Here is a 27675-nt window from a genome sequence, read left to right on the forward strand (position 1 = left end):
CACACTACTTACTAAATCTGCTGATCTGAAACCTTGCTTTCCTTTAGGGGTCAGTCCAGATGCTGCTGCCTCTACTGTGAGGCCACCATCTTTCCAGTCATTCAGGTTTGCAACCTTATGGTCACCCCTGGATCCTCTCCCTTAAATGCCCACATTCAACCAGTTATTAATTTTTATCAAATGTAGCTCCATAATATCACTCACATTTGTTTCCTTCTCTCTACTCACAGCTCACCACTTCTCATAAGGACCTAACATAATAGCCTTCCCCCTCTCCACCATATTTCTCCACTGTATCTACAAGTGATATCTGCTAAAGAAAGGTCTGACAATGGCAGTTCCCTGCCCAAAAAGCCCCACCATCTCCCTACTGCCTCCAGAAGACAACACAAACTTTTCTGTTTGTCATTGAGCTCTTTACAATCCAACCCCAACCCATCTTTCCAGAGCTCATCTCCATCACTACCCCTCTGAAATCCTACATTCTGGTCAAAAGAGCCCACGTGCTATTCTCAAGTACGTCACTTCCTATCTCTCACCTCGTGAATCTGGAATATAGTCCCTGCCCCCATTAAAGGTTCCAAGGGTCTCCTCCTCCATGAAGCCTCTCCTGATTCCCTCCCACCACTGTTAGGCCCCCAACCCTATGGTGAAGGCTGAAGAACTCATCTTTCCTCTCTAACCTGCAAAAACCTACTCTTTTCTCTCTGGACCCTGTGACTCCCTCATACATCTGTTTGTTTTTCATATGTTAATGTTTCCCTTGGTGCTTCTCCCCCTGAATTTACTTTGCACTTTTGTCTCATGTACATATTGCTGCTCCCCTCCCATGCAACCTACTAAGCTAAGCTCTCTTTCAGGTACTCTCTTTTGTCTTGGCACCCTTAGCATCGGCACAGTGCCTACACAAAGTAACCACATTAATCTTTGCTGAACTGAGCTTCTTGATTCTCCCAGTTAGGGTTCTACCCCCTCCTCAATTTTCTTTATCTTACACTAATGTACATGTTATATTCCCTACTTGGATCTAAACTGTCTGAGGGCAGGCACAGATTTTCTTTGCCCTTTTGTTTTCTCTTCGAAAGGTTCTCTGAGCACATTAGGTCCTTCAAAAATGCTTGCTGAACTCCATTTTTTATCCCCCTCTACTCTCCTCATCACTTTCTATCTTCCTCATTTTCTTTCGTCCAAATTTTTAAAGAAAACCAATGTTTAAAAAAAAGACTGCAGCAATTCAGTAAATTCTTTAAAAATTATTGCTCTGTGACTACAAGTATATATCAAACTGCTTGTCTTCTCAGGGACTGGTGAAGACGGAGGGCAAGAGAATCTGCAAACTCAAAAATTTTTAATAAAAGAATGTTATAAGTTGTTTTTACATGTAACTGGAAAAAAATTGTTCTGCATTTTAAAAAAATCCTTATTTCATGTGTGTACAACTACAATATTGCCTTTCAAAATTAAAAACCCCTGATAAGAACCCACTCTTTGAAAAAAACTGCTGGGAAAACTGGAAAAGAGTATGGCAGAAACTAGGCATAGACCCAAATCTCACACCACATACCAAAATAAAGTCAAAATAGGTCCATGACTTAGATATAAAGGCTGATACCATAAGTAAACTGGGAGAACAAGGAATAGTTTACCTATCAGATCTATGGAGAACAGAAGAATTCATGATCAAACAGAAGATAGAGAACATTATGAAAAGCAAAATGGATAATTTTGATTACATTAAATTGAAAAGTTTTTCACAAACAAAGCCAATGCAACTAAGATTAGAAAAATTTTTACAACCAGTCTCTCTGATAAAGGCCTCATTTCTAAAATATATAGAGAAGTAAGACAAAACTATAAGAACACAAGCCATTCCCCAATTGATAAATGGTCAAAGGACAAGAACAGACAGTTCTCAGATGAAGAAATTAAAGCCATCTATAGTCATATGAAAAAATGCTCTAAATCGTTACTGATTAGAGAAATGCAAATCAAAACAACTCTGAGGTACCACATCACACCTATCAGATTGGCCAACATGACAAAACAGGAAAATGATAAATGTTGGAGAGGATGTGGGAAAATTGGAACACTAATACATTGTTGGTGGAGTTGTGAAATGATCCAACCATTTTGAGAACAATTTGGAACTATGCCCAAAGGGCTACAAAAATGTGCATACCCTTTGATCCAGCAATAGCACTTCTAGGGCTATATCCCAAAGAGATCAAACAAATGGGAAAGGACCCACATGTACAAAAATATTCATAGCAGCTCTTTTTGTGGTGGCAAAGAATTGGAAATTGAGAGGATGCCCATCAATTAGGGAATGGCTGAGCAAGTTGTGGTATATGAATGTAATGGAATACTATTGTGCTATAAGAAATGATGAACAGGCTGACTTCAGAAAAACCTGGGAAGACTTATATGGTCTGATGCTGAGTGAAGTGAGCAGAACCAAGAGGACTTTGTACACAAAACAGCACCACGTTATGCAATGACTAAGAATGTTAAACTGAACCCTTCTCAGCATTACGAGGATCTAAGACATTTCCAGAGGCCTCGGGATGGAAAACGCTGTCCACATCCAAAGAAAGAACTATGGAAGTCGAATCACTCTCACTTATTTTTACCTTCTGTTGAGTTTTGTTTCATCTTTCTGATGGTTCCTCCTATTGGTTTTAAATTTTACTTACAACTTCACTAATGTGAAAATATGTTTAATGGGTATGTAAATGTAAAGCCTATGTCAGATTGTGTGCCTTCTTGGGGAGAGGGGGGAGAAAAAGGGAGAAAAATTTTCAACTCAAAAGCATATGGAAAAAAAATTTAAAAAAATAAAAATTAAAAAAAAAATTAAAAACCCCTGGACAGTAGGGCTCACATATTTAATCCAGCTTCTTCCTTTCATATAGTAATATGATATGTAAAAATATTATTCTAATCAGTATTCTTCATTCTTCATGACAGGAAAAAAAATGGAAGAGGACTTTAAAAGTTCCAAGAAAGGTATTTAGATTATAGGCAATGTTATTCAGTTCAACAAGCATTTTTTGAGTAGTGCAGTGAGATGCTGTGTATAGAAAATGTTTGGAATACAAAAACAACAAGAAGCAGTCTCTGCCTCAAGAAGCTAACATCTTACCGAGGGAGAGGGGTGGCAGCATTTACACATACAAATAAACACAAAATAGAGAATTTATGGGAGATGGGCTAGAAAAGATGGGCTACGAACACTGGCTAACATCGCTGTGAAGGATCAAGGGAGTTTTGGGCAGCCTACACTTGGGATTCTCAGAGGAATCATATGGCAATAGAGTGTCACACTTCATAAAACGAAAGGTGAGGTTGATTTGATTATCGATCCCTGAAAAAGAAGTGGAGAGGGGATAGGCTGGGTACCTGCAAGGGGGGCAGGGCAGATGTCTAGTATGTGCTCTAGTCTTGATGGTCAATATTTCATAGAATTTTAGAGCTGGAAGGGGCAGTATTGGTCATATGAACCCACTTTCTTACAGGATAAGGGAGACAGTCCTACAATTTCTGACTAACTCCAGTAATAAGGAAACTAAGGAGGTGGTTTGTTCCATCAATGGAAGGTTCTAATTTTCAGAAAGCTCTCTCATTTATTGAGAGGAGAGTGAAGAGTGGCAACATGGTCAGACCTGCATTTTAGGAAAATCACTTTGCCTATGCTGTGTGGAAAATGGTTTAGAGCGGAAAAACAACCTAAGACAGAAGTATTAACACAGTAACCAATGCACACCACCTCTTGCCAGAGAATAAGAGCTTCTTAACTAGCCTGCCCTGACTCGAGTATGACTATGTCAACTCCTCTGCCCAAAAAACTTCAGAAGATTTCAGTGATCCAGAAGATTTATAAAAAAAGATGATTGGGATCAAACCAGACTAATACTTATCCCCTTGCTTCAAGGTATTTGCATAAGCTGCATGCCACCCCATGCCATGAAGCGTATTCCTTCCTTTTTCCCTTGCTCCAAGGATTAGCTTATGTGTCACCTCTTCCATAAAAGCTCTGCCAGATGGAAGTGTTCTCGTCCTCTCCAAGTAAGTCCCTACTTTGTACTATATTTATTTGCAGACATGTCACATCCCTGATGGTAGATTGTTAGCCCTCCTTGAAATTAGGCACTAGGTTATTGTTCATCTATATTTTCCCAGCAACTAGCATGTAATAGGTGGACTGATAAATTTGTTGAAGCAGATATCAAAATTTCCAGATTATAACTAAATCCTAAAGAAATCTATTTTTACTGTCAAATGAGCAAACTATACTTTCTACTGTCCAAAAAACAAATTTCATCATGTGTTATATTTACAAATTAAACAATATATTAGTTTACTATGAGACTATGAGAAAGCTAATAACCTTATGTCTTTTCCATAACTTGTTATATCCTATATACTCTTACACAAATTTTAAAGTATTTAACATTTAACACATGACTCTCTGAAGATATACACATATACATTCATTATTAAATACTCTTAAATTTTAGCACATTTTCAAAATGTTAATATGAAACATTAAAATTATTTTTGTTAGGGGCAGCTAGGTGGTACAGTGGATAGAGCACCAGCCCTGGAGTCAGGAGGACCTGAGTTCAAATGTGGCCTCAGACATAGAACACTTCCTAGCTGTGTGACTCTGGGCAAGTCACTTAATCACAACTGCCTCACACACACAAAAATACATAAACAAATAGGGGTTTTTTTGTTCTATACATCAAAGAGCTATGATTTCAATGTGATTATTCCCTCCATTGACACAAACTGAGATCTTTCTATAAATTAATGTCTTAAAGAGTTGCCTCAGGCTCAATGATGCTAAGTGACTAGCCCAAGGATCACATAAGAGTCCAAGTGGAGATTCAAGTCTAGGTTGTCCTGACTCAAAATTCAGTATTCTTTGCTCTGCACCAGATGTATCACAAACTTTTAGTCCCTCAGCTGCAGGCTGCCTGCAAAACTCCCCAGTAAGAACCAGATTAAAATGTAATTGAGAAATGCTTAACAAAAAAATAAAAAATATAGCATAACACGGATGATGCCAATTTGTGGTTTTCTAAGTCAATGTGAGGCCTGCAGGGATCTATTTTACTTGAAAAATGACACCATTGCTCTACACCATGTTCTCTCTCCAAACATACAAAGAGAGCGAACTTCCACTAGATTTCTATGGCAACATGGCACTGAGATGTGGAGGTAACAGAGTTCTTAAAGGCCAGGCCAGTAAAGCACAAGCCTGGCACTTTCTATCAAGCTGGAAACGCTTCAAGCACAGCCCTGGTGATGTATTGTATGTCCTTTGTCTAAGGACTAGCCTAAGTTTAGAGACTCTGGCCACAAGGTGATGAATTTTTCAACAACAGAAACGGGTAATCTGCCTCAGGAGAGGAAATGACACACCAATGAATGACAAATACTTGAAATACTGAAGTAAAATAATTATTTTCCTAAACAATCAAACTTCTTGCCTGATTGCTAACCTGGCTATAAGATGACAGCTAATCTCTCACACTGAAAAATAATAAACTGCCTGGATACACTATCAATTAGTTTCTGAATTAACTATAAAAGAAGTTTAACTATCATTCACCACATCTTACTCCAATGTTTCATCTGGGCATCAATGTGACTTTGAGCTTTCAAAGGCTCTGCTGATTAAGCATAATATACTCAGGCCTGTTATGCCATGAGGAAAAGGCTTCAAACACAGCCCTACCAATAGACTGGATCTGCTTACTGAGGAACAGCCCAATTTGAATGGACAGGCTCATAAGCAGTACTCTGGTCACTTGGTGGTGAATTCTTTAGCCACAGTAACCCACGAAACAAAGAAAAAAATATAAAATAGTCCTCAATCCTGTGCAGCCCCCTTCTGTTGTTGCAGTAATAGTGGTAGAATCACAAAAACAGGCGCACAACACTAGGAATCACATAGATCATATAAAAATAAACTCTAAATGTAAGTTCTTGTAAACACTGGTTTACAATATGAATTTGTAAAACCTTATGGAGGATAACAGTAGAAAATTATATGGGGGGATTGACACTTAGGTGAGATTCTAATCAATGATAGGTTTCTCAATCAATTTGATAATAATAATAATGACAGCTAAGATTTATATAAAGCTTACTGTGTGCCAGACACTTCATAATTATCACCTCATTTGATCTCCACAACAACCCTAGGGGGTAGGTGCTATTGTTATGGCCATTTTACAGAAGTAGAAAGTGAAGCAAATAGAGGTGAAGTGACTTGTCCAGTGTCTTGTCCAGCTAATAAGTGTCTCAGGTCACACTGGAACTCAGGTCTTCCTGCTCCAGGCTCAGCACTTTATCCACTGTGCCACCAGGTACTGACTTTGGTCTAAAGGGTACCTATGGTGCTGGACATGCATGGAACCATTTGTTGGGAGGAAACAAGCAGCCTCTCTGATTGGTTCCCAGTGACTGAAACTCAGATTATTCACTAAGTAAGCACTGCTAACAAGCACTGGCTCTTCGAAATCTTCAGAACTGCTTCTTTGCCATGTGGCTTATTTGGTAGTGGAGAGGTCAGGTGTCTCTACCTCAGCAGCTACATATAGCAAACCCATGTGGCAGAGAGGAACCAAAGGCCACTATTCCAAAATCCCAATCTCCAAGAGGTACTGATGAGGCAGGAGTCCCAGGGCTGAGATGATCTTGGAGAATGATTCACTCATAATCAAATGAGATATTTACAAAGCATTTAGCACACAGTTCCTGTTATATGGTAGGCAGCATATAAATGCTAGCTATCATTATTGTTATGATGGAAATGTCCAAAGGAGACAGATGGATGGAAAAGTGAAGAGAGAGATTTGGAGAATGCTATGGAGGAACAGAAACTGAGGAAACTATAAATGGAGGTGGCACTCACCTGAGCTGAACATGAAAAATGATGTAATGTTGAGTTTGAGGACTAGCTACTAGTAAAAATTTAGATGGTCTTTAGATTGCACAAAGAGGAATGATGGGAAAGATTAGAAAAGTAGGTTAGTGTGAGACCATGGATAATATGGCAGAATAAGAAATTCTCTTCAACACTGTCCCATTAGAAATTGACAGCAATTGAAGGCTTTTGAGCAGAAGTGACATGGGCAGTTCACTTGCCAAAAATTATCTTAGTTTTTTTTTTTAAAGCATTATCCATGCTTTAATCTCACATCTAAAGTAGAATTTTAAAAATACAACTGATCTTTATTTACCTTGAGGATCTTGTTAAAGTACCCAACATCACAGAGTAGAAAGGATATTAGCTTTTTAATAAGAGGACCTAGGTCTGAATTCAGGTTCTGCTCCTTAAAGCACAAACTTGATAGTTACTTCATCTTTTTTGGCCTTAATTTCCTCATCTGTAAACTTTTTGAGTCTTGGACTAGATGACTAAGATCATTTTCAAATCAAAATCCTATGGTCCTTCCTAGAATTTGGAAGTTAATTCAAATAATCTTCTAACTTATGTTTTTTACATTTGCTTAGTTTTTACTGTAGTATTTGGCCATAAATAAGGCTGTCAGAAAGCCAATTTTCATGGTTGAGAACATTTTTGCATAAATGAATGATGAGTGAAGTTAATTTGTTAGGCTGCTTGTGCTACTAAAAGATCAGACATATTTGGAGAAAAATCAAAATGGTTTCCCCCATTTCCAATAGCAAGATAATTGTGGTTACTGACCTACAGGAATGAAGGAAAAGTAGAGGCAGCAGGGCAGAGTGAGATAGAGTGCTTCCTGGTATCACAGAATTAGGAAGCCCTGGGTCCAAATCTTAACTGGGACAGATCCTGAACAAGTCACTTAATGGCTACAGGCTTCAGCAATCTCCTAAGGACCTACCTAGGAAGTCATGGACAGGTTGAGATCTGTGGCACTCCTAGAGTTTTTCCACATAAAAATCACAAATCCTTTCAGTATTTATATAATGAAGGAGTAAGTCAAGAAACAAGCTTTTTTAAAGAGAGCAGAGGGGAGCCAGGAGAAACTACCAGCAAGCACACAGCCCCAGAGAAGATGGTTATTGGACCAAATGAATAACTGATGGTCCAGGAGCATATATTCATTATATATTCAGGCATCAAGGAAGGAGTCTACATCTTTATTTAATTAGAGACAGAAATAATCAATCTTTCTCTCTCCCCTCTTTTCAAAAAGTGAGGCTTTACTAGATAAAATCATTATGTTCCAATAAATAGAGCATAAACAAATACCAGAGTACTCAGACAAAGAGATCCGTTCCAGGACTGACTAGATCTTGATTAGTGCAATTAAAACTGCTTGAATTATTTTTTGGCCTGTGAAATTGATATTAGGAATATCATACAGATTGAAATAACTATAAATTTAAAAAATAATAAGAAACTGGTTTATTCTAAGAGTTCTTTCAGTTGACCTACATTTGTCAAGATTCTAAGCTCAATGATATAAAATATAAAATACCAAGTTGAATAAACATTTATTATCACAACTGTAGAATAATGAAACTTAAACTTCTTCTAGGACAGCAGCAGTCGCAAGTATATCCCATCATAGTCACAGAATTTGAAAACTGAAGGGAACCTTGGAGATCACTGGTGTAAAAAGATGTACTATCATATTGTAGGTTTCATTCTTAAGGCTTCCAGGCCATTTTCCCCCTTAAGATGAGTATAAAAAAAGAGTCAGCTTAAAAATCTTCACAATCACCCCACAACTGGCTATGGGGAAATGAGTTTAATTAGGTTGGACCCAAAGACAAGCAATTTAAATTTCAGACCCTAACTATGGAGCTCCCCTCATTTAGATTTTGCTCTTCTATCCAAATCTGGAAATTCCCTGGCTCCACAAGCCTCAGCATGGCTGGTTTGCAGAAAGCTACACTTACTCACTGGGCCTGCTCAATGAACTCAAGACAACTCCCATGTTTTAAACTGATTTAATTACCATCTTTATGCTGATGATTCTCAAATCTATCTCTCTAGCCCCAATCTCTCTACTGATCCCTAATCTTGAATCTTTGACTACTTTTCAGACATCTCCAACTGGAGTCCAGAGAGCATCTTAAACTGGACATGTCAAAAACACAACTCATGATCTTTCCCCCAAATTTCCCCCAGCCTCCACCTTCCCTATTACTGTAGTAGGCAACACTATTCTCCCAGTCCCCCAGGCTCAAAGCTTAGGAGTCATCCTAAATTCCTCACTATCTCTCACTCCCCATATCCAAGCTGTTGCCAAGGCCTGCTGATTTCATCTTTGCAACATCTCTGAAATACATCCCCTTCTCTCCTCTGATACTGCTACCACCCTGGTGCAGGCTCTCAAATCACCTCATGCCTGGATTACTGCAATAGCCTAATGGTGGGTCTGCCTACTTCAAATTTCTCCCCACTCCAATGCAACCTCCAGTCAGCCACTAAAAGAGATTTTCCTAAAACACAGGTTAGATCATGTTACACCCCTACTCAATAAACTTCGGTGGCTCCCCTACAGCCTCCAGGAGCAAATACAAAATGCTGTTTGGCATTCATAATCAAGCCCCATCCTACATTTCCAGTCTTCTTACACCTTGCTCTCCAACACATAGTCTTTGCTCTACTGACACTGACCTCCTGGCTATTTCATGAACAAGATACCACATCTCTCAGCTCTGGGCATTTTTTTCTGGCTGTCCTCCATGCCTGGAATGATCTTCTCTGTTTCAATTACTGAGCTCCCTGGCTTCCTTTAAGTTCCAACTAAAATCCCCCCTTCTACAGGAAGTCCTCCCCAATCCCTTTGAATTCCATAGTCTTCCCTTAGTTAACTATTTCCTATCTATCTTGTACCTAGCTTGCTTTATGTGTGTGTGTGTGTGTGTGTGTGTGTGTGTGTGTATTGCATTCTGTCTCCTCCATTAGATTATGAGCTCCTGGAGGGCAGGGATCATCTTTTCCCCTTTTTTGTATTTCCCAGGGCTTAGCATAATTTCTGGAATATAGTAGGCATTTAATAAATGCTTATTGATTGATTGGCTCAGGCTTCCTTAACTACTTTCAATTACAAGGTCTTTCAATTACAAACAGCTGGGAGAGGAGGGAGAGGTGAATTACACTCCAAAAGACCTCATAACATTCTAAGTACCACCATTTCTAAGGTACTGGCCATGTTTAGCTGCAGGACTTCATAAGAAAAACAGGGCAAAATCTAGAAGCTGAAAATTTGCTTAGAAAGAAACAACCTCTCTGTAAGTGTAGTAAAGACAAAGAATTTCCTTACTCCTGTTTGAATAGCTAAGGAAGCTTGTATTCATGAAACAAATATTAAGGACCACTGTGAAGGCACCACAGAAATACAAAATGAAGAAGCAAGAAATACAGAGAAGCAGCAGCAAGTCCTGATCTGATGGAGATTACAGACTATTAAGTTTAATTCTGCTCATGATCCAAACCTTGATATTACCAAGATATAACACAACTTTATACTCTTCCCTGGGAAGACTGATATTTGCAATCAATTAAACATAATCAAGTTTTCCACAGCAATCTGTTACATATTTGTAAGACCACAAATGCTGCCTTCATACTCTTAGATTATCCCTTCTTCAATAATTCCCCAAAAGTAAGCATCAAACTCTGAAGACCCATCATAAAACAGCTTTAATATTAACCATACTTAGACATACCAAAAATGAAACCATATCTCATGAAACAAAACAACATATAATAAATTCCTGACATTTTATTCCGTTCACTAAAGTTAGTCCTGTACTTCCAGCACGACATTATAAAAGTTAATCAATGTAGGAGTGCAAAATATGAGATATCACTTTACAAAAGGAAAAACTATAAAGAATCAAGGTCAAGCCAGTACTATAGTTAAGAGTAATGCCAAGGTTAAGGTCAGTTAACAGTCTAATATTAAGGCACTAACAATTTAAGAGAGATTCCCTGTTGTGACAGTCAGGTAAAGGTTAAATTTCCACAGAGAAAGAGAATAATGCAGAGGTTTAAAGAACAAAGGTCCCAGGAAGTGGTACACTGTAGGTGGGCTGGGCTTGACCAATAGGAAGTGGATTGTTCCAAGAAGACCCCAAAATCAAGATAAGGGTCAAGCCAGCTCAGACCAGTTGGGGTCAACCTGAGGACACCTGAAAAGTGCTAGTGCGCCTGCTTAATGAACTTCATTACTATTACCTGACACACCCAGCATAAAATTGGAGCCTCATTAACGAGTCATGGGATGTATGACCAGTGGAGAGGGAACATACTTGAGCATGTCAAGGGGAAACATGTTAGGAGGGCTGTGGCCTGAGAGGGGATGGACCAATCCAGGCCTGGGAGGTTTCGCACCGAATTTAACTGTATAAAAGTATTTGCACCTTAACACTTGGGGCTCTTTCCTTCTGGAGAGGGGTGTAGCCCGCTTCTGGCCAGAAACATCTAAATCCTCTGGACTTTCTCTGTAACAAATTTCCTTGATACTAAATTTTAGGTGTCAAGCCTATTTCTAACACTGTTTATTCAAAGTGAATAAATGGTCAACCTACTATGGGGCCAGGAACTGCACTAAGTTCTGGGAATACAAAGAAAGACCAAAAGTAGTCCTTGCTTTCAAGATGTTCATATTCCAAGGGCAGAGACAACATGTAAATAACTAGGTATATGTAAGAGATAATGAAAAACTGAGTCCCACTCTGATGTCCTAAAAAACAAGAGCAAACTACTTTCCTCCAGATAGGCTCACATGGGAAAGAAATACAAAAATCTGAAACCTCTGGTTTGGCTTAGGAAACCCAGATTTCCCATTTCTAACACCAAATATGAAAACTAAATATATGCAACAACATGAGTCTACCAGGCAGAACAGTACTTATTTGCAGTATTTACCCTTAATCTTTAATAAGTCTATCACTAGCCATAAATTCTCAAGAGCAGGTTTATATTGCCTGAATGCTGATGCTAGGGCAGCTTCATAAAATTATACACTAGATGAGTGACTTAAAAGCCAAACCCTTCAAGGAAGATCTATGCCGATTCCATTTCCCAAGGTCTTATCTAAAGGGTACGGGGAAAGAGTACTTGGGTTTCTTATGTAATCAGAAAACTATGTGGAGAGTAGGTTAGGAAAGAACAGATTTGCTGAAAAATAATGTGAAAGCAGTGGAAAGGACCCTTGGTCAAATCATTTCTTCCCTCTAAGCCTCAGTTTCCTCATATGTAAAATGTTGGAATTGGATGATCTCTAAAGTTACTTCTTATGGCACCAAAGGAAGCTTCCTATCCTGGTCTCTAGAGGTCTAAGATCTAACCGTGCTTTCTCTTCCCTTAAAGCAGGATTTTCATAACCTTTTCTGTGTTGTAGACCCCTCTGGCAGACTGGAGAAGCCTACAAACCTCTTCTAAAAATAATGTTTTTAAATTTGTAAAATAAAATGCACAGAATTACAAATCAATTACATTGAAATAGTTATAAAAATTTTTTTTAAAGTTCTAAGACCCTAGGTTAAGAACTTCTTTCCAGAGTTAAGCAGGATTTTTTAAAAATACCCATACAAAAGAGAGACCTTAAAGGAATCAACATCTCTGATAATCTAGAAGGAAGTAGCTAATCTTCCCCTCCCCCTTTCAAACCTTAAGAGGTTACCAGATAAAATAACTGTATTCCAATAGAGAATTTTAAACATAAAAGGTTATTCCAATTACATCAAGTTTGTTTGGGGTTTTCTCACTACCCAAAGTTAAAGCCTTTAAAGTGGTCTTGAATAACCCTTGAATCTCTTTGGGGGGAAAAAAAGAGCTTCTCTTTACAATCAAAATTTTGAATATTTATGAAAGTTTTATCCAAGCATATGAAAATTGGTCCATCAGAACTCCTGGAAAACAAAGTAAATGGCACCTGTGTCGCAAAAGCATAGCTTTAGGTAGCAAATTCCAAAGCTACCTAACCTAAGGACCAGAAAATGCTGCTTTTAGAGAAGTTAGAGACAATGCTATACCTTAGCTGCTAGCTTTGGAAAAAATTAAACTGTTTCCCACCTCAAGTCTCCCCAGCTGCAGAAGGCTCATAGTCTCCCCACCCTAGAACCTTTCCCTTACACATTAACTTACACATAGTCTCTATTTTGTAAGAGTTATTTGCATGCTGTCTCCCCGTTAAACAGTGAAGACCTTCAGAGAAGGCACTGTCTTTGCCTTTCTTTAAGTCCACAGTACTGAGCATACATCTGGCACAAATGTTCACTGACTGAGAGCTTGTAGAGATTTTGTACCACTGGCTCTGCCTGACAGCAGTAATCATTTTCCCCACAACAACCTTGTGACATAGTGTATTATCCTCCTAACTACAGCTAAAGACACTGAGTTCAGTGAGTTTAAGATGTTTGTTTCTTAACATGTGGCTGGCAGGTGGCGGACCTGACCTTGAAACCACATTTTTTAATGCCAACTCCAGGGCTCTTTCCACACCACCTTGCTGTCTCATAAATATTTTGTTCCTAATAAAAATAACATTCCAAATCTTCATTATTGCTGTGACAATTAGAATTGTACTATTTTAAATATCAAAGCCAGACTCTGATACTTCCTAGCTGTGTGATCTTGGGCAAGTCACTTAAATCCATTAGTCTCAATTTCCTCAACTATAAAAATGAGGATAATTACAGTCCCACAGTTGTTTTAAGGATCTAGTGAGATATTTGTAAAAAACACTTAGCATAGTGCCTAGCACATAGCAGGTACTACAAAAAATGTTAGCTATTAGATAACATCTGGCCAATGATGTGGAGCAGAGGTGTCAAATACACAGCCTTCCCCAGTGCTGGGCAAAACCAGATTAAAATGCAATTGGGAAATATCCGACAAAATAAACAAAAATACGATAAAAGAGTGTTAATTTGTGGTTTTCTAATAAGTCAATATGTGGCCTGCAGGAATTCACTTCCAATTGAGTTTGACACTACTGATGTTGACAATATTTCAATGTCAATACTGCATTTAACAAAAGTCTCCAATGATAACACCTGGAGGCAAAAATGGGGGAAAAAAAGACGAGTAATGATAATTTACTTAATGTTAATGAGGAGGTTCTAGCAATATATTAATCCCGGTCTTAAAAACAACAGAACAAAGCCAGAAAAGATCTTAGATGAACTGACTAAGACACAACTGGTGAATGGTGGAGCTGGTTACTAGACCCCAGTCTGTTGCTTTCCATGGCACTGATACAAGACTCCATCTGGCTTTGTCCTCTGCCTTTTATCAATGACTTAGTTGGAGACCAAAAGTTGGGAGTAACAATGGATAAGAAAATCAGAATCTAAAAAGATCAACAGACTTGACACACAAAACCTGAAGCTAACAAGGTAATACTTTAAAGTAGGATAAATATAAAGTCCTGAATAAGTTTAAAAAAAACATTTTGTACAAAGGCAGGATGAGAGAGAAAGGTTTAAAAGGAAATAATATGAAAAAGTCCTGGAGGTTTTAGCTTATCTTAAACTCAATACACACTAACTTGCAAAAAAGCTGACACTATCTTGAACTACATTAACAGGAAACATAGTGACCAGAGCAAGAAAGATAAGACATACATCCAATCTGTGACTCTGAACTAAAGGTTCCTAGTCTTCTGATTCAATATCCAATTCCAGTTTGGTCCCACTGATCAGACCACATCTGAGGTACAGTTTTTAAGTCTAGGTACCATAGGTTAAAGAGGGGTAATAGAAGACAGGAGTAAATCCAAAAGTTTCACAGAAACTGGAGACAATGTTACACAAGGGGGAATGGTTAGCCCGAAGAATAATGAGACAGAGAGGGCACAGGATCATAAATTTAAAGCTGGAAGGGACCTTAGCTGTCATCCATGGTCACCAGGTAAGTCCAAGAGTCCTGAAACCGCTGGCTTTGCTCCACCCCCCCCCCAATCATCCAAGGAAACAATCAATCTCTGTGAGGAAGAAGCCAGCCATCCCCTGCCACCACCAACACACAAGTGTTGACCAACTGCCAACACTGGGCAGGTAAACCTAAGATCCCAGGGAATAAAAGCTTGCCATTATCTCCATCATCCTTCCTCTCCCTATAACAATAGACCTTCGAAGTCTAACCTCTGACATCATCATGCAAGTAAATGTTGTGGCAACTGCCTCAGAATGTACTCCAGCCCCCCTACCTTAGGTAACCACAGCTACTTAAGAAACAGAAGAAAAAATCCTCAGTACCAAAAGTCCCTGGCACTGTCAAATGGCTCAACATAAGGTTTTATTAATGAAAATGACACTAAAGATGATGCATTACCATATGCCTTGCTGCTGCACTCTTAAGGACCACCAGGCTTTTTCCATCTGACTTGCAGTTGAAAGCTGTGGTATCTTCCCTTATTAGACTATGAGCTCCTTGAGAGCAGAAACTGCCTTACTTTTGCCTTCTTGTATCCCCAGCACTTAAAAAAGTGCTTTGTACAGTGTAAACAACAAATACCTTTTCATTCACTCATCTACTTCAACCCTCTCATTCTACAGGTGAGGAAATGGAAGGTCCAGAGAAATTAAGTGATATAATCAAGTTCATGAAGGTAGTTAAGTGGCAGAGCCTATATTCAAATCCAAAGCCCTTTCCACTGTGCCATGCTGCCCTCAAATAGCCAAGAATCTGGCTGCTAGAAAAGATTTATTCTGCACAACTCCTGATGGCAGAACTGAGGCCAGAGGATACAAGTTACAGGTCAGGTTTGAGACTCAAAATAAACAATATTAACAATTAAATTGACCCAGAAATTCAATCAGCTATCAAGTGAGCTCCCCATCACTGAAAGATGTTCAAGCAGAAGCTACTGTCAAAAATGCAGACAATTCTTGCTTTAGGAGGGAGAATGGACTTAAGGTTCTTTCTATGACGTATTAGTTTACACTTTACTATGTACCTCATTTTCCTGAATACAGTTTAACACAAATTGTGTTCACTTAGATTGTGAACTCCTTGAGGAGAGGGATTGTCTTTTTCCTCCTTTTGTATCCTCAGATTGTATGCCTGGCACAAAGTAGGTGCTTAGCAAATATTTATTGATTAGATGTTTATTGGATTACCTGTAAAGTGAGACAGTGACCACCAAAAGTCTACAGCTATAAATTGATAACCCTATTGATTCTTAACGTCCAATTCAAGGCACTCCTCAATCAGTCATATTTTATTCTACTCCCACCCAAAACAGACTACTAGCTGTTCACCATCGTGTTCTGAATTCTACTTAGTCCAATTATACTGCCCTTTGTTTCCAAGGCTAGATGCACTCCCTTTCCAAATCTTCACTTCTGAATGCCCATCAATTGGGAAATGGCTGAATAAGTTGTTTCATTATGACTGATGGAATACTATTATGCTTTAAGAACTGAGGGGGATGGGTTCAGAAAAACCTGGGAAGACTTATATGAACTGATGAAAGTGAGCAGAACCAGGAAAACATTGTAAACAGTAACAGCAATAGCGTATGATGATTAACTGTGAATGACTTTAGCTATTCTCAGCAATACAACAATCCAAGACAATTCTGAATGACTTATGATGAAAAATGCTATCCACCTCCAGAGAAAGAATGGATTTCTCTTTTGCAACATGGCTAATATTGAAATGTTATGCATCACTCTGAGTGTATAACTGATTATCACATTTTTCTCAATGGATATAGGAGGGATGCAAGGAAGAGAATTTGGAACTCAAAATTTAAAAAAAAGAATATTCAAAGTAATAAATTTGAAATTAAAAAGAAAAATCTTCACCTTCAGGGGTTTTCTTGGAAAAGATATTAGAATGGTTTGCCATTACCTTTTCTAGCTCATTTTCCAGATGAGGAACTGAGGCAAATAGGGTTAAGTGACTTGTCCAGGGTCATACAGCTAGTAAGTGTCTGAGGCACATTTGAACTCATGAAGATGAGTCCTCCTGATTCCAAGCCCAGTGCTCTATCACTGGACCACCTAGCTGCCCCAAAGCCGATATCCAGTACCATTATCTCCCTCATCCCTCTAGCTGAAGGTGATCTCTAGCTCTTCCTCAGTTTTGTATTTTTTTTTTTGAGGAAGGGAGGCTGGATCCCTCCTTTGCCTTTAACCTTTCCCTTAAACTATAAGCTCCTCGAGGGCAGGTACTGTGTTTTTCCATCTTTGTACTCCTCAATTCTTAGCACAGTTAAGCAGATTTAGGGCTGGAAAGAACCCTCCAACTAGTTCAATCCTCTCACTTTACAGAGGAGGAAATGGAGACCCACAGATGTTAAACGACTTGCCAAAGGCCATACAGGTTAAGCAGTAGAGCTGGGTTTGAACCTAGATCCTGTGATTTCAAAAACACTCTTTCTACTACATACTTCTTAATAAATGATGAACTGAAGTGAATTTTCAGTTTTCTGCCAACAAGGCACTAAGTGACTTTTCTGAAGCTACCTAAATTTTCTACTAAAGAATGAAGGATTGAGGGATAGTTTGTTAAAGTTTCTACAATTTAGAGTCAGGGACTCCAGAGATTAGCCTACAATGCTGACAGGTTAATTACTTGATTTACCAACAGCCACACAGCCAGTCTATGGCAGAGGTAGCACTCTAATCCAGGTCTTTTTGGTTCCCTGTCTGGGCTTGCCATTTATTATCTCATGATGCCTCTGCATAATGAGCATTGCCTAACAACAACAACAACAACAAAAGTGGTCACCCTAAAGTACTGAGCAACTAATCTACTAGACACTGAAGTGAGCAAACTCTCATATCTGTTTCCTGACCTGTGAGATCCATTTTCAAGCAATTCTTCCAAAATCACTACAGGAATCACTCAAGCAAGCAATTTGGAAGTCATACACATTTTGTGGCAAAAGAATATACTCTACCTTTCTGAACATGAATGATGTCTGGAAAGTTGGCCAGATGTCCCTGATACAGCGCTAACAAATCCATCACTGGGTCCAGGTCCTGCCGTGGCTGCTCAGCAAAGAGCTCTCCAATGGCATCGTAGGCATCTCCGGTGAAGGCAATGGCCTGGTTCAGGCCGACGGAAAAGGCCTGTTGGTCCAGTTCAAAAGCTTGGCTCAGCCCTCGGAAGGACTGTCCCACCTTCTGATACTCCTTCTTGAAGCCAGTCACTTGCTTCCTGGCAAATTCGTTGGCCGTGTGGTTGAGCTGTAGGGCACTGTCATCCATCTTCTTGGTGAAGCTCTTGAAGCCGTCGATCTTACTCTCCACTTCTTGCAGGTCCAGGGCCGCCGCCGAAGGGGTGCTCAGCGTCAAAAAAAAGTTCGCTCCCACCATCTCGTCCTTCTCGGCTTTCCTCTTGCCCTGTTTCCAGGCCTTCTCATCCGTGCTGCTGCTGCAGGTCAAGAAGTGCTGGAAGACATCGCACTGGGCCAACACCGGGTGACTGGCCATGTGGTTCATCCACCAGATGAGTCCTTTCCTGCGCTTGGAGATAAAGTCCTCCTCGAAGCGGCCCGTGGCCTGCTTCTCGGGCAGGTGGGGCACCGAGATGACCGGGAACTTCTCGGCCAGGCGGGCGTAGAGCCAGTCGAAGTGCTTGTAGCGCCTGTGCACGGGCACCTGGGTGTGGGTGGGCACCAGCTTGTACGAGATGTAGCTCTTCATGCCTTTGAACTTGGTCTGCTTGGTGGGGTCGTCGATGGTGCACTGGAACGGATAGGGGTTCTCCTGCCACTCGGGGCCGTAGGGCCCCAGCACCACGCACAGCTTGTCCCCGTCCTTGACGAAGCCCGAGGCCTCTCCCAGCACGAAGGCCTCGCCGCCCGACTTGACGAAGGTAGAGAAGCGGTTCAGGTTTCGGCTCACGGTGGCCGAGCTCTTGGCCCCCGACGGCGGCGGCGGGTGCTGGGGGTGCGCGTGGGCCGCGCCGCCCCGGGAGCCCAGGGACAGGTCGGAGCGCGTGGACAGGCGGTAGCGCCCAGGAGCGCAGCCACCGCCCCCGGACGACGAGCCGTCGTAGTCCGGGTAAGAGCCGCTGCCCAGCGCCCCGGGCTCGTCGGCCACGGTCGAGCTGTCGTCCCACTCGTCGTCCCAGTCGTCGTCGCTGCCCTGGCTGGGCTGGTAGCCGCCGTAGAGAGGCTGCGCCGGCGAGGGCTGCAGGGCCCCGCCGGCCGCGCCGTACGGGTAGCCCGCGGCGGCCGGGGGCGGCTGCTGCCCGGGCTGGAAGCTGTCGGAGGGCAGCGGCTTGAAGGAGCTCGCCAGCGACAGACCCAGCGGCGCGGCCGACGACGCGGCGGCGGCGGGCGGGGGCAGCGGCTCGAAGCCGCCCGGGGGCACGTTGGCGTAGCGGGCCGCCGGGCCGTGGCTGTCGCCGCTGGGCGCGCTTGGGGGCTCCGGGGCGCGGATCACCTGCACGTAGGAGGCCGGGAAGAGCCCGCGGTCGCCGCGGCTGTTGACCCCCTCCAGCCAGCCCTCGATGTCCTGCTCGCTGCATAGGCTCAGCACCTCGTGCTCGCGCAGGGAGATCTCGCCCGGGTTCTCCGACCTGAAGTCGTACAGAGCCCGGGCGCGCAGCGCCATGGTCCCGGCGCCCTCGACTCACTCGCCCGCCCGTCCGGGGTCCTCCGCCCGGCCCCGGGCTACTCCCGGCGCGTGAGAGGCAGGCTCCGCGTTGCTCGCCCTGAGCCGCCCGTCCCGTCTCGTCCCGGGGCTCGGCTGCGCTCGGGTCGCTGCGCCCGCTCCCCTCCGGCTCCCCTGGCAGCGACAGCGGCAGCAGCAACAGCTACAGCGGCGGCAGCAGCAGCGTTCAGTCCCGGCTTCTCCGCCGCCGCCGCGGGCTTTGGGGGCGGGGGCGCCTCAGCCTCCCACGTCCCCAGCTTTGCTAATCCACGGCCGAGAGGAGCGGGGCCAGGGGGAGAGCAAGCGATCGCAGAGTCGCTCCTTTGCTGCGTCCGCTCCGCTCGCTCGCAGGAGGAGGTGGCTGCGGCGGCGCGGTTCTCAGGCCACCGCTGCCCCCTGCTGTCCAAGTCCTGCATCGGGTCACCGGGTCAGAGGAGGCGGGGAGGTTTCCTATGGATCGTTCCTGGATGCTAAGGAGCTTTTTTGTCGTTGCTTTTAACTGCCTGGTTAAAATATGTTTTATAAAAAAACACCTTAAATGTAAACTTAATTTATGATTTAACTTACATGTAAAAAAAACAAGGAATGCAAGTACCAAGCTCTCACTCCTATTCACATTGATTAGTGAGTTAGCAAGTGATTGAGATAGTAGTTGTCAAGATTAAATTATCAATTATCCTGGATTCTTAACCTAGGATCAACTATCCTTTTAGTAGATTTCAGGGGGTCATGAACTTGGATGGAAAAAATATATATATGTGTGTGTGTTTATATATATATATATTCTCTCACTGAAATTTATCATATCCTTCTATTATTTAAAAAAACTTTTTTCCTTAGATCCAGACTGTCAAAGGGATCTATGACACAAAGTAAGTTAAGAACCTTTGATCTGAAAAGCAGGAGGGGAAGGATTGGAGATCTGACAATGGCCAAGATAATTGGTCAATGTTAGTGAATTAATAGCTTACATTTTTCCTGTTGCAAAGTACTATATACCACACACACACAAACACACGTATCTACATGTATATATTTATATCTACTACATATTTATATATTTGTATGTATATATGCATATGCATATATACATACATGTGCATATATGAGACTATACCGCCTGTAATCTAATTTAGAGTAGAGGAGTTGATACTGATGAATAGGCCTCAGTTTCCTCATCCTTAAAATGAGAAAACTGAACCACATAATTCATAAAGTACCTTTTAGTGCTAAGTTCTACCAGTCACTTAATGTCACCCCCCCATCTATGTAATGAAGGGTCAGACTAGATGACCCCTGAGGTCCCTTTCAGCTCTTGATCTACAATCCTATGAATAATGACGGATGACTTCTGGTGCTAGCTAGTGCTGTCCAAATAGGTCAGCTTCCTTTCACAGCCTGCTTACACACAACAATCTATTTCTTTGTGGGCTGGACTGCCACAGCATTGCTTTTGGCTAGAGACTGAGCAAAGCTTGCCATTGACAATTATATATCCCTGTGACAGGAAAGCTATGTTTGACAAAAGTAGTAAAGAGATGGTATGCATGGTATCCATTAAATATATGCACACACCTACCTCAGCCCAACAGAAAATGGCCTACCATACTTGTGGGCAGAACCAAAAAGAGATTTCCTTTCTCATGAATAGTATGACCTCAATTACTGACTCTTTCCCTTCCTTTCCTATGTGTACATTTCTTCTTAGATTATGTGTTCAATGAAAGCACAGGGATCCTCTCTTAACTAGACTTTATTACCCCCCTCATCCCACTTCTCACCCCCCACAATGCCCAGCACACAGTATGTGTTTAATGAAAGTGTGGTGTTGTCATATGCTTTTGACTTCCAGCCCATCTCCAACCATTTCAACTGCACTCTGGCCTCTCATCTTCCTCTCACTGGAACTGAACTGCCACCAAGGCAGCTCAGGATCTGATGGTGAGATTTTATCTTTTCTTACCAATGGTCCCAGTCCCAACTTTTGCTCACTGATTGATATGTGTTGTCTTCCCACATTCAAATGTTAGCTATTAGATAGCAGAGACTATCTTACTTGTTTTGAGAAAGATAGATACATGTATGCACACATATACACATATGTATGTGTATGTGTACCTGCTACAAAGGGACATTAATGAATCTGGAAATCCTGGAATGGAAAGAGAATTGAATTTGTAATCAGAAGACTTGGGTTTGCATTGCTGCTCTGCTACCTATTATCAGTGAGTCAAATCAACAAGCATTTATTGTTTACTACATACCAGGCACTGTGTTAAGACACACACACACACACACACACACACACACACACACACACAGATAGTCCCTGCCTCATGGAGTTTATATTATGAAAGAGATAGCATGTGCGAAAATTGACACATATACATACACATACAGAGTAGATACAAGGTAACCTTAGAGAGGAAGGTGCTAGCAGCTGGAGTGCCATGGCACAAATCCCTTTTTATCCTCTGGTCTTCAATTTCCCGGTCTATAAAATGTCAAGGTTGAAATAAATGATCTTTAAAGGTTTTTTTCCCCATCTCTAAATCCTGTGATCCTGAGTTTACAACTTCTGCTAATTAATCATACTGCTAATCATTGAATTCTAAGTCAGTATTTCAAGTAGTCAGAACTAAGGTCCAGTGCAAAGTTAACCAATCAGATCTTTTACATTTGAGCACTTAATGAATCCAACTGGTTCCTAGTGGTCAGATTCCCTGAGAATGAGACATCCCACAACAAACTCTTCCTTCTTTAAACTATTAAACTGGGGGATCAACAGGTTTTGTGGGATAAGGAAACAGGAAACAATCAATCAATCAATCAGGGCCCACCACCTCTATTGAATTGGTGAGGGACATAAAAGTAGGTTTGAAAAGCCCACAATCAATCTCGGAAGGAGGAGTAAGCCATTGAATGAAATGAAATGATGCTACATGGGGGAAAGTATTAAGGATTGGTTGAAGAGTCAGCCCTATGGATAAAAACCCTCAAGCTAGTTTGGAATCCTTGGCTGCCCAACCTAATGGTAGTCTCACTTGATAAAAGAACCAGGACTTAGAGCATCTTGTTAGTTACTGTAAATAGGATGGGAGTGGTTGATTGATTCAACTGGCGACCCACTTTTAACAGATGGAAGAGGGATGAGAATGGTTTTGTATAGGTCAAGAGGGAGGGACTAAGTACAATCATTAATGCAATGGGGCAGATTTTGTCACAATACAAAGACAAATTTTCTTACAATTAGAATGGTTTGAAAATGGAATAGGTTGCCTTGTGAATTCATGAATTCCTTCACGCTAGGGTTGTTCAAACGGGAGCATGATACATATTTGTGGGAAATGTTATAGAAGAAATTAATTCATGAGGCAGGGGATTGGACCAGGTGATCTCTGAGGTCACTTCCAACTGTGATTATATTTTAGAATTATTCTATTTTAGTTTGGCTTCACAAAATTTAATGAAAATAACTATAAATGATCATTTTAATCACATTTCTACTAGATCTTTAAAAATATTAATTTGGACCCCTATCATGTATCCAAATGTGAATATGAACGTCTTCCCTAAAATGAGAGAGCTTGAAAGTGTGTGGAACAGCGACCCCAACCCAAATTAAACTCAGAGACTTCTCAAGGTGGAAAGTAAAGGGTACCTTTATGACAATCTCCCGAGATGACTGTCTGCTCCTTGATACACGTGGAGAGAGACAGAGCCGGAGTAACAGGGGCCACCTTATGAAAGCAAATCTCCACCCACCATGCAAACAAGCCTCCACCCACCACTATCCTTTACCCCCTTAACTGGGGTTGGGCTTACATTCTGAGCTTGAAAGTTTCTTCCTATCCTCTTAACTGGGAGGTGAGGCTTACATTCCAGGCCCGAAATTCAAAGACGAGGAAAGAGGCCAGAAGCTCAGGTTGGGGGTGGGGCAGGGCTTATTCTTTCTGTTAAGTGCTTAAAAACAGGGTCTAAGTGGGGGAGGATTTTGAAAGTAATAATCAAGAATTATTTGACCCTTTGAGGAGCCTTCACTTCTGAGAGTTCATTTCTCACACTACCTTCTGAACTCATTACCTTAATTACACTGAGAAGTCTTCACTGGGACATCCCATTCGAAAGGAAAAGAAAAAAAAGTGTTCACTAAAAAATATTGCCAACACAGGCTATACTCAATCTTTTTATATCAGATATTGGGAGTGAGAAGTGTAGACTGTATTTTGATCACCACAATAGTTACATTGTGGTTACTTTTTATGTTAATCTTTCATATATTCATTCAATCAACCAATAAGTATTTCCGTACTCCTCTGAATTTCCTCACACCCCCCCTCCTACCCTGAAAACTTTCATTCCTCCATTCCCCTTCTCAGCTTTTAATATGTTATCTTTCCCCATTAGATTGTGAGCTCCTTGAGGACTGTCTTTTGTGTCTTTTTTTATCCCTAGCACTTAGCAATGTGCCTAGCACATAGTAGGCACTTGATATGTCTACTGATTGTATTGAATTTATTTTATTTTTATTGAAGTAACAGACCTGAGGTAAAATCCAGCCTCAAACATACTTACTAGCTGTGTGACCCTGGGTAAGTCACTTATCCTCATTTTGCCACAGTTCCTCATCTGCGAAGTGATCTGCAGAAGGAAATGGCAAACTACTCCAGTAGCTTTGCCAAGAAAACCCCAAATGAGGTCACAGAGGGGTGTACATGACTGAAACAACTCAACAACAAACTATATACCAAGCATAGTGCTACACAAAATGATTCCAGACCTATGTCCTTTTCTAGTTATCTATTCCTCCTAGAATTAGAGTCTCAAAACTGGAAAAGACCTACAAAGCCATCTAGTATAACCAGCTCCTGAGCAAGAATCCCCTCAATAGCATTGCCAACCAGTGGTCATCCATCATTTGCTTAAAGAACCCCAGTGGGAGAGGGGCACCCCAGGACCTCGAAAGGCAGCCCATCCCATTTTGGGATAGCTATAATGGTTAGGCATTTTCCCCCTATTTCTTTATAATATTTGCCTCTTTGTAACACCTACTCTTTGCTCCTGGTTCTGCCTTTTGGGCCTAAGCAGAAGTCAGATACCTTTTCCATGTGAGAGCCCTTCAATCATAGCTTTTACTTCCTAGGTCACTTCCTAGGGTGTCTGTTTCTTTGATTAGTCTTACTACTTCACCGTTATCCACATACTTCCCTTTACTGCCACCAGCAATAACCTCAGGAGACCTTAAAGTTTCCAGGACCAACCAGGCAACCGAGAAGGAGAAATAAAAAAGCTTTATTCATCCATAATACAAAGTAAATAGTTTTAGTGAGGATTATTTTCCAGGAGACACTTTTTTAATTATTTCCAAATTTGGGATTGTGTCCAGGGTAACTGAAATTGCTGGAAGTCCGACTTCTAGATAAACAGGTTACTTCTTTATAAATAGGGTATTTCCAAAATTTGCAATAATAATAAGGAACTCTTTATATTGTTATTATAAGAGCTAATAGATGATAATATTGGCAATGCTCTAGGATCTTCACTGAAAACAGACCAACTCTGTTAGCCAGAGCATATTAGATTCATATTACACCAAAGTATGATTCGTTGTCTCAAGGTAAGCAAAACTCTCCTTTGATTAATACTTACTGATTTTTGCTATTGCCTCCAAAGAAGTTATCATCTGTATACTAATAAATTTGGGGATAGGGATTTTGCAGACTTCTCATGTACCTTTAGACAGGTGCTTCAGTAAATTTCCTCCTGCTTTCCCTATTATAAATTCTAATAAACATTTCCTCAGTTGTTCAATAACTGCTTCATTTTGAATCACAGCTTTTGCTGAATTTCTGTATCTCTTCACACAAGCTCAGATGAACCTACCCATTTCCACAAAATCAGCAGCTTCCACAAAACCCTGAGCAACCAAAGAGAATTATATATTATTCTGCTGTAAAATATTTGTGATGAAGTTTGAGCAGAGAGAATTTTTATTCTAGCATGTTCTGCTTGGTTAAGCATTCATAGTTTTTCTCCTTTTGCTTCTAAGTCCTTGTACCACACATAAAAATAGTCCTACCTACATTGCTATTTTGTTACTTTAATTTTGAGTTTTATTTTAGCAAATAACATCATTTTCCTTTTAAATCTATGTGATCTTAGTGCATTCTTTAATATCAGTCCGTTAACAAACATTTAGTAAGTTTACTACGTGCCAGGCACTGTTATTAAGCACTGAATGCAAAGTAAAGCAAAAAACACAGACCCAGTCCTCAAAAAGCATTCATTCTGCAGATCAAAGCATACTGTTTCTACTTTTTTTGGGTGTGGTTTTTGCCTTTTTTTTTCCTGTTTCTTCTTTCACAAAATAACTAATGTGTAAATATGTTTTACATTATTTCATATATGTAACCTATATCAGATTGTTTGCCATCTTGGGGATGGAGGAGGGGACAGAGGGGGAAAAAATTGGAACTCAAAATCTTTCAAAAGGTAAATGTTGAAAATTGTCTTTACATGTAATTAGAAAAAAACAAAATACTGTTTGAAAAAAAAGAAAGTTCCTTCTAGTCTTAAAAAAAAAGTATTCATTCTAATGGAGGAAATAACATGTAAATAATAAGGTTTAGCCAAGATAGAGAGAAAATGGAAGGTAACTTTAGGGGGAAAGGCATTAGTAAATGGAGGGGACCAGGAAAAGCCTCCTAAAGAAAGTGAGTTTAGAGCTTTGAAGGAAGCTAAGAGGCAACTGGAGGGGTTAGAACATTCCAGGCATGGGCAACAATGAAAAGGTAAAGAAATGAAAGATGGAGTGTCATGTTTGAAGTTCGAAGGTAAGTCAGTGTCTGCTGGATTATGGAATTCAGGGGAGGAAGGTGTAAAAAGACTGTTAAGAGATGAATATGCTAGGTTACAAAAAGCTTTAAATGCCAAATGGAAGACTTTATATTTGATTTTGGAAGTAATAGGGAGCCATTGCATCTCATTGGATAGGGCCCTGACATGGTCAGACCTACACTTCAGAAAAATCACCTTGGCAGCTAAGTAGTATATGGACTAGAGAGGGAAGAGACTTAGGGCAGACATACCATTTATTCATTCATTTACCCAACAGACATTTATTAAGCACCTACTGTGTGCCATATTATAATAAGTGATAGGGATAAAGAAGTGGCCAAAAACAGTCCTTGCCATCAAGTAGCTTACAATCTAATGGGACAAAAGACACCAAACAAATATATACAAAGCAAGCTATATACATGATAAATAGGAAATAATTAAAAGAGGAAGAGCATTAGAATTAAGAGGGGTTAGGAAAGGCTTCCTGTAGAAGGAGGGATTTTAGTTGGTACTTGGCAGTCGAGGCAAAAGGTGATGAGAACCTGTATTAGAGGTGTAGGTATATGAGTGGAGAGAAGAGGACATATATAAGAGATCTGAAGGGTAGAAACTACAGATTTGGCAATGAATCCAATACATGGAGTGAGATTAAGAAATGGAGGATGACTGGGAGGTTGTGAATCTGTGTGACTGGCAGCATGGTGACAGTCAAAGGCAAGTTCAGAAGGGGGGGAGCCCACTGGGGGGAATAGGAGGAAGATGTTTGGAACATACTGAGTTTAAAATTTCCAAGAGAAAAGAGTCCAGAGAAGAATATATAGACCAGAGAATCATCTGTATGGAGATGATAATTGAACCCATGGAAACTAATGAGGTTACCAAGTAAGATGGCACAGAGCCAAAAGGAGAAGGATCATAGACCACTGGTGGGTATTCCCTGGGTATGACATGGCTTAGGAACCAGCAAAGGAAACTGAGGATTGGTCAGTCAGATAGGAGGAGAGCCAACAGAGAATAGCGTCACAGAAACCTAGGAAGGAAAGAAGGACCAGAAGGTGATCCACCGCGTCAAAGGCTACAGAGAGGTCAGGGAGGCCCAGGTTTGAGAAAAGGCCTGTCTTTGAAGGAAACCACATCACTCATAACCAAATCCAATGGAGAAAATCAATTATGTAATTGTGTTATGGCCAACTTTTCAGGAATGCATTAATTTTTAGGGAGAATCTGTCTTCTTACTGCTTTTAGCATTTTTAA

At 40.9% G+C, this 27675-nt stretch overlaps 1 protein-coding gene across 1 annotated transcript in view; it reads right to left on the reverse strand.

The window, feature by feature from the left end:
• The window catches only part of SNX18 (sorting nexin 18), a 36849-nt gene extending 17026 nt beyond the window's left edge, over positions 1 to 19823 (reverse strand). The window contains exon 1 of the mRNA XM_020997120.2: positions 17880 to 19823. Within this exon, the coding sequence (XP_020852779.1) occupies positions 17880 to 19542 (1663 nt within the window). The 5' untranslated portion in view covers positions 19543 to 19823. The remainder of the gene's footprint in view (positions 1 to 17879) is intronic.
• Positions 19824 to 27675: the final 7852 nt, after the last annotated feature.

The sequence above is a fragment of the Phascolarctos cinereus genome, unplaced genomic scaffold (genome assembly GCF_003287225.1).
Source record: "Phascolarctos cinereus isolate Bilbo 61053 unplaced genomic scaffold, phaCin_HiC Scaffold_4;HRSCAF=312, whole genome shotgun sequence".
NCBI lineage: Eukaryota > Metazoa > Chordata > Mammalia > Diprotodontia > Phascolarctidae > Phascolarctos > Phascolarctos cinereus.